Source organism: Nematolebias whitei, chromosome 2, assembly GCF_014905685.2.
Source record: "Nematolebias whitei isolate Nwh7 chromosome 2, NemWhi1, whole genome shotgun sequence".
NCBI classification, from domain to species: domain Eukaryota; kingdom Metazoa; phylum Chordata; class Actinopteri; order Cyprinodontiformes; family Rivulidae; genus Nematolebias; species Nematolebias whitei.
The window spans coordinates 400454-408736 of record NC_056499.1 but is presented as its reverse complement, the minus strand read 5'-3'; the positions used below and the strand labels follow the sequence as shown (position 1 = coordinate 408736).

Genomic DNA, 8283 nt, shown 5'->3' with positions numbered 1-8283 from the left:
CAGGAGAAACACGGAAGAGGAGAGGCTTCACTTTTGTTTCACACACACACATTATGCTGTGCGTGTGTGTGTGTGTGTGTGTGTGTGTGCAGCCTGCGCGGTATGCGGACAAACAAAAGCGCGCAACGCACGCTGGACGCGCATGGACTGTTGAGACGAGCAGCCCCAGCGGCGGGTCACGTGCTGCAGCGTCACCGTGCGTGTAGTAAAGTTACAGGAGTTGCAAAGAGGCTCCACATCGGAGCTCGTGAGCTCTCCTATCCTCCTGCTGCGACTTCAGCTCCAGACGATCTCCACACGCGCCGCGCGCAGCCATGGGCGTGCGTTACCTCAGCCGCGCAATTTCCACCATCAATAATTTAATCTATTTGCTCCAAAGCTGAAGAGATATCCTGAAGCTTTTTTCTGCTTTCTTTTCTGGGTGGAGAGAGTGCAGAGAGGAAAGTGTCGCTAAAGTAGATCTCAGGGAACATCTCAGGGAACATCTCAGGGAACATCTCAGGGAACATCTCAGGGAGTTCCTGAAGCTCCAGATGACCCTGTCCTGTTGAAGCTCTGTTTTACGGCTGCGCAGTGAAAGGTAGGCTCAGTTTGCTGCTTTGGCGCAAAAAAACAAGCACTTTGGAGTTTGTGTCACGCTCCTATAGAACCATGCACAGCCGCTGTTGATTCATGTTTGTGTGCGTGAGAGGTGTGTGTGTGTGTGTTGGGTGGGGGGGGGGTCTAAAAGTAGCTCCATCCAGTCCAGTTATCCTGCGAGCAGACCTGAAGGATCTGTGTAACCTTATCCTCCAGTTCATTAATAAAAAACGCACTTATTCTGTTGATTGGGTTTCCAGCGGAGAGCGCGCGCATCAGGAGGTGTCCTCTGAAAAAACTCTTGTTTCATCAGTGACGCACTGAAACAATTATTCATAGTTTCCCTCCTGTCTCGTAAAAGTGGCGCTGCGTAATTTCGTTCAAACTTTTAACCACGTGACTGAAAAGAGCTCGTGCTGTCTAGGTTTACTCATCACGAGCACCCTCCAAACTGTGCGCCAAAAAAACAGAAAGGATGAAATAAAATCAAAAGAATGAAGTGTTTTATGAAGTCATCGTGTTGAGGAAAACAACACTTTGATGAACTCATTAAAACTTTATGAAACACCCGAGACCCTGAACGATGCTGCGCCACTTCACGTGATGCTTCAAGAAAACCCTTGAAATGGACACAACTCTGGACATGTCCAGTGCAGGGACAGTGGTTTGGACATGTCCAGTGCAGGGACAGTGGTTTGGACATGTCTGTAGAGAGAACATGAGCTGAAGCTGCACACACAATTAATCTAGCTATCATCCATCCATCCATCATCCATCCATCCATCCATCATCCATCCATCATCCATCATCCATCCATCCATCCATCCATCCATCCATCCATCCATCATCCATCCATCCATCCATCCATCATTTATCTGGTTTCTGGGGCGTAAAAGCAGAAGTTTATTTTATTCCATGGTCTCATGCGCCATCTAGTGTTCAAACCTGAGAAGTGCAGTGATGACGCGCCCAGGTCCTGTTCATCTTGTTTCAGTGGTTGAGTTTTAATGTTTTAATGTGAATTATGGATTTCTCCATAAGGCTTCCACCAGGAAGTCATGTGCATTAACACATAAAGCAGATCGATCGTGTGGCCTGCTTCGTATATGGGTCTGTATCCTTCAGATTTTGTCAGCAGAGTTGGGGAGTGGGAGGGCAGCATAAATCACTGGCAGGTATTGAAAGCTGGGCTTTCAGTGGCAGAAGTTGGGGTTGGCCTGAAGGCCAGGTATAATCCATACAGCAGTGCTCATCTATTACTAAATGGGCTCTGAAGTAAATTCAGATTGATAACAGATCTCAGGAAAGCAAGCTTCCACGTCAGCCATTACTGCAAACAACTCCACCCCCCACCCCCTCAAACAAGCACACACCTTTTTGTAAGGGCCAAATTGTGTCAAACAAGGGGTTCCTGGGTGATGATATTTGCTGTTTTCTTCCCCCAAAGTGAACATTTGGAAATGTTGGCTGAATGCGCCGAGCATGACAAAACATGCTGCAAGGTAAATAGTTCAATCACCGAGGTTCTTGAAGAATGAAAGAAAAGACAGATGCACACGAGGAGCAGTGGTGGAGGCAGAGAGAGAAAATGATGCTCACATTTCTCTTCACATATCCAAGGCACACTTTGATCTTTCATGTCCACTCTTAGTGTCTATGTTCCTTGGAATGGTGTTTTCAACATATCATGCATGCTGTTAGCAAAGAGGAAGACATAAAGTGTGCTGACGTGTGCACGGCAGGCTGGGGAGCATACTGAATATGTGCAATAATACTAGCCCTGCCAGACCTTTCATGCACCGGAGCAACTTTTCAGTGACTGTCAAAAGAGGCATTTATCACTTTAATCCCCACCTGGCACAAAGAATAAATGTTACACATCGCTGCCATACAGCCGAGCTTCTCCGTGCACATGAACAGGTGGTCATCCAGAGACGTCAAAGCCAAACAGTAGCTGGAGTCCAAGCACTCACCTGCTTCCATTGTTCTGTGCGCTACGTGTGTAAGGCATGTTTGAGCAGCATTTATCTCAGGCTTTATTTCCTCGGCACTCGTAGTTAGATGACAGAAACTCCACTTTATTAGGCACATATCTGGATTTTAATCAATGTGGGGTGAAACAAGTGCACTTTACTCATCCACAGCTCATGTAGAGGCCCCACAAAGTAGATTTGATTCCTGTTTGGCTCAGTATGATTTCACTTGAGACATTTGCCATGTTTTGTTGTAAAAATCCACATGACATATTCCTGCGCTGGATGAGCAAACCAAGCTCTTGTCACGTTTAACCTCAGATACAGACGCTCCACCGGTCCCACAGCAATCAAACGATTCATTGGTTTTATCATGTTTTAACAGGATGCTGATTATTGATTGTCCTGATGGAAACAGGAAATCGCAGAGATAGAATTAAAATCATCTGTTGTTCCCGGTGTGAGGATGCCCAGGGGAATGGGAGGCAATTGCACGCCATTGAGTGGCATTACCCCCAGCAACCACCTCCCCTCCAGCCTCTCCCCTATGGAGACCTGGAAGAGACGTCATCTGTGGTTGTTATGCTGCGAAATGACGCCGGTGCTCTTCCCCACCCCCTGCTACTGCAATATTACCCCTGTGGTCTGTTACGGAAGATGCAGCACTCTTCGTCTGCACCATTTCCAGAATGAAGTTTGACGCCTTAACAGTAATCAGCGCTCCACCATCATTTCCCTCATGTGGAAGTGGAACCATTTGAGCGCAGTGCTGATAATAATATCAGACTAAATGCATCTACACATAAAGCTCGTGACTGGCCTCAATCCCGTAAACCTACGTGGTTGTCTGTGCCGGGAAATTTTTCCTTTTTTGACCCAAACCATCGTTGAACGGATGATTTATTAACAAGCTTCAGTGAAAACTGAACAAGCTGCTTTTTGGATTGTTTGTTTGTTTGTTTTAGCTTGTGTGAGGAAAAAATACCCTTGTATCTTCACACACACACACACACACACACACACACACACACAGCAGCCCCTCCCCATGCCCTCCCTTTAACATACACACACTCACACACTCTGGAACAGCACGTCACTGAGCTCGGGGAATGAGCGGCTCATTAAGAAGAAGGATGTGATATTCTGAACAGAGACTGTGAGACTCCCAGCACGTCTATTTTTAGCGCAGATATCTCTATGGCGCTCAGTGTGGTGGCAGTTAATTGCAGCCCCGGCCCCAGATACCAATTAAGAGTGAAACAGATGCTTTTAAGGTGGGACATCAAGGTTCAAGCTCAATCATCCAGGTAAAAAAATCCACCAATGTTCAGTCAGGTCATCTGGACCGTTCCTTTGTTGTTGTTGTTGTTGAGAGACGTTTCATCCTCCATCCGAAGGGCTTCTTCAGTCTGAGGAGCCACAAACAAACTGTCTGCCCACTAAGCAGTACTCGCCTACCAATTTGCTGGTGATAAGCTGGTGGGTTTCTGGGGGCCGTCCGACCTGACTGAACATTGTTGGGTTTTAAGGTGGGGTTTCTCTCCTCCCTGCAGGAGAAGGTCCTCATGTCCATCCTTGGAGGAGATGCAGGGTGCAGTCCAAGGCTCAGCTGGGCTCCTTTCAATGAGCCTCTGTGGAAAGTGACATGGAGATTGTTTTTTCTTCTCTTTGCTCTTATGGCTCTGGCTGCTGGATATTCACCAACTCGTTCATTTGCTGTGAATCTTAGAGCTTCTTAGAGGTAAGGGATACAAATGTGCTCAGTGATCTTTTTAACCCTTGCAGCACTTTGCTCCTCTGTGATGCCAAAGCCTCGGCTTGTGCAGGAAAGGATGTTTCCTCATGACATCCTGTTACTTCATGCAGCAGAGCTCCAGCCACCTGCCGAAAGAACAAACAGTGTCCCTCAACAAACAGACCCCAGGTTCCCATTCATGGTCACAAGGTTCAGTTCTGGACCGGTCCTGCAGCACAGACCAGTTTGTTGGTCAAATAAATTACATGGCAGCGCCACTGTTTGCCTGAGCAGACGACAACGACCTTTACCAGCCTGTTGGTTCGTGAGGCCGTGACGACAGGGATTTGTGTGGTGGGTTTTTAAACTGGTTTATTGGTCAGTTCATAGACGACGCTGACGCGGCTGCAGCCTCACTACGTTCATATGTTCTAAGAAGGTTGCACTATACTAGTAAATCATGGCATTACAATACTGTTGAATATTATGATAAGAATACTTGGGATAAATGGCTATTTTATTCACTTCTATTTGTGTTTTATGCCTTGATGCTCACAACACCCTGTTTTAGCCACAATCTTCTGAATCGGCCGTGAACGATTGCTAAAAATATAACTCAGATGCTGCCATTCATCACAGCTCTTTGTGGTGCTGAAGCTGCGCACATACAAAAAGTGTTGGAAGTACCGACACTACCGTCTAACTCCGAAGAAAGAAGAGGAACGCCTTCGAAAACTAGACAAACTGCATTTTCTATGAAAAGTCAGCATCGATGTTGAGCACTGAGAGACCGCTTGAATTGGATGAAGAAGCTGTAACTGAACAGTTTTCAGCTAAAAGAAGCAAAACAACAGCTAAAACCAAAAAGTAGCAAAAGGTTAGCTGAAAGTAGCACAAAGCTAGTGCAAACTAATGTAGCAAAAGGGTAGCTAAAAGTAGCCGAATGGTAGCTAAAAACTAAAAGTAGAATTTTTTTACCTGGCTTATTGAGCATGAACTTTGATGTTTTTAACAATAGCTGCCTCAGAGGAGTCGACGGGGGAAAGGGCGGACTCCAGAAAACATCTTATCAGCACCAAACTGGGTGACCCGCAATATGTGAAGGTGCTGTTCATGGGCGTGAGTTTGTTGTGGCTCCTCAGACTGATGAAGTCTTTTGGATGAAGGACGAAATGTTTCAACAAAAAAAGAAACCATCCAGAGGACCTGACTGAACTTTGTTGGATTTGATTATTGAACATGAACTTTGATAAAAGTAGCAAAGTGTCAGCTCAAACCCTAACCCTAACCCTAACCAGTTCAAAGTGGAAAAAGTCGAGCTAATGGTGGCACAATGCTAAAGTAGCAAAAGTACAAGTAGAGTGGCAGCTAAAAACTGAAGTAGCAAATGGCTAGCTAAAATTGCAGAGCGGTAGCTAAAACCTTATGGTAGAAACAGGTAGCTAAACCTAGCAGAAGAATAGCTAAAAGTAGCAAAAGGCTAACTAAATGCTAAATGTAGAATAAGACTAAATCAGAGCAAGTAACATTGTTTTTAAAAGAAGAGCTCCAAAATATTTCTATGAGGAAAGCATTTGTAAATAAAGTTGTCTTTTTAAAAGTATAAAGTTCCAAATATCACAAGCTGCATTTGCCCAACGTGTTGACGTATAAACAGCATCAGACAACAAGACAGTTAGTGATGTACAAGTCAAATCTCAGAGGTTTGTCCATTAAAAGTAACAATGGAAACGTAACTGCACGCACACTGTGAGCCAGCAGTTCATGAATAACAGCCATGTTTCATGTGTGTAATGTGATCTGGAGCTCCTCTGACGCGCACGCACGCAGCGTTTGTGCTTTGCTGCCAACAAATAGAAACAAAGCCAGAGCTCACATAGATGACGGTTTGCAAACAATTTGAAAACACTGATTGTAGCACGGGCCCAATATCACTTGGACTGTGGTTGTACAAGCACTCTCGTTTTTGGCATGCAAACAAAATGTGGTGGGAGGAAAAATGTGGAGGCTCATGTGACGCGTCATGGATGAAGAGAGGCTAGCTAACTTTATTAGAAAGGCTCTTTGACTAACGGTCTTGCTCTCTCTCCTTGTTCTCCTCTCCAGTTCCACCAGGTTAGAAGAGTGATGACCATCCTGTTCCTTACTATGGTTATTTCATACTTCAGTTGCATGAAAGCTGCGCCCGTGCGTGATGTCCCGGGCGTGCGGGGCCATCGGACAGAAGGCTACCTGGGCGCTGCTGCAACGGCTACTCGAGGCCATGGGAGTCTGCAGAGCGGCGGCGGGCCGGGCCAGCGCGGGGAGCTGCCCTCGCTCACAGACACGTTCGAGCAGGTGATAGAGGAGCTGCTGGAGGTGGAGGGGGAGGCGGCGCAGCTGGGACAGGGGGCCAAGAATCAGGGAGGTGGGGGCCCACCGCCTCTGGTCGCCACAGAGACCAAGGATGTCGACCTGTACAACTCGCGGGTGATGATCAGCAACCAAGTGCCTTTGGAGCCGCCACTGCTCTTTCTCCTGGAGGAATACAAAAACTATCTGGATGCCGCTAACATGTCCATGAGGGTGCGGCGACACTCGGATCCCTCGCGGCGTGGAGAGCTCAGTGTGTGTGACAGTATTAGCCAGTGGGTGACAGCTGTGGACAAAAAGACGGCGATAGACATGTCTGGGCAGACAGTCACCGTCATGGAAAAGGTCCCTGTCCCCAACGGCCAACTGAAGCAATACTTTTATGAGACCAAATGCAACCCCATGGGGTACACGAAGGACGGCTGCCGAGGAATAGACAAGCGGCATTATAACTCCCAATGCAGGACAACCCAGTCCTACGTGCGAGCGCTCACCATGGATAGCAAAAAGAAGATTGGCTGGCGGTTTATAAGGATAGACACTTCATGTGTATGCACATTGACCATTAAAAGAGGGAGATAGTGTATAAAATGTATAGATTTTATTGAAGAGTTTAAAAAAAGAGAATAAAGAGAAAATATCTATTTGTATATATACATAACAGGGTAAATTATTCCGTCAAATGAAAAATTTTATGGACTGCATGTAAAAAAAAGATGAAGTTTATACAGTAAAAGTGATATTACAGTCTATTTATTGAACATATTCATGACCTTGTAAACAATTAAAAAAATCTGATCAGTCATTTGCGCCCAGTTTAAATTACTATAACACATAAATCAAGACATTGTGATTTGTTGCCAAGAATTAGAAAATGAAGGGAAAAACACACAACAGGCAAGAAATGAGAGGACGGTTCCATCTTCCAAAGCTTGCATGCTGCTTCAGTTGTGAATTGACAAAATTGTCCACCTCCAAAAAAAAAAGGTTATGATGCTGACCAAAAAAGAATAAAAACCATTTCGTTTACATATAGAGCTGAAAAGAGTTTCCTCTCCAGTAATTTATCTGTTTACTGTTCTAAACTTCTCAAGGTAACGTTACTTACTATGTCAAGGTGCTGTTGTCAAAGCTTTGCTGTTTATTTTTTTATCCACACCAGAGAATAAGATATATTTAAAGAGCATATATATAGTCATTGACATGTTTCTGGGTTCATATTATTCATTTTGTATGTTGTGAAGTTGTTTGCAATATTAAACTGAAATCTTTGAAAAAAACAAATAAATAAAAATGATTATAGGCAACTGGAAAAACAAAATCAATGTGGATAAAGTTTCAACAGTGCATTTTTAGGCAGCTGTCGGACCAACAGACAGTAAAAGTGCTTGTTCTTCAAGTTCCTGTCAACAGCAACATGTTTTATAGCAGTCGAGTTCTTTTGTGGGTTTTTAGGTTGCACAAAACTAATCATGGGGTAATTTGCTGGGAAAGTCAACACAACTGGGAATGATGCCGCTCTGTTCAGCTGTTTGAGAAGACAAAAGAAAGTGGGGAGAGAGAAGCTCCTCAACCACTTCTTGTTTCCCAACACCGCTTCAACGGAGTACAGTTTGTGTGGATCAAAACGTTGGTGATTTATTC

The 8283-nt window shown here is 45.0% G+C and overlaps 1 protein-coding gene across 1 annotated transcript; it reads left to right on the top strand.

Annotated features, from left to right (window-relative positions):
• Positions 1-6399: 6399 nt before the first annotated feature.
• bdnf (brain-derived neurotrophic factor) lies at positions 6400-7795 on the top strand. Its single transcript, XM_037695304.1, has one exon. The coding sequence runs from the start codon at positions 6415-6417 to the stop codon at positions 7219-7221; it is 807 nt and encodes a 268-aa protein (XP_037551232.1). The 5' UTR covers positions 6400-6414; the 3' UTR covers positions 7222-7795.
• The last annotated feature ends 488 nt before the right edge of the window (positions 7796-8283 follow it).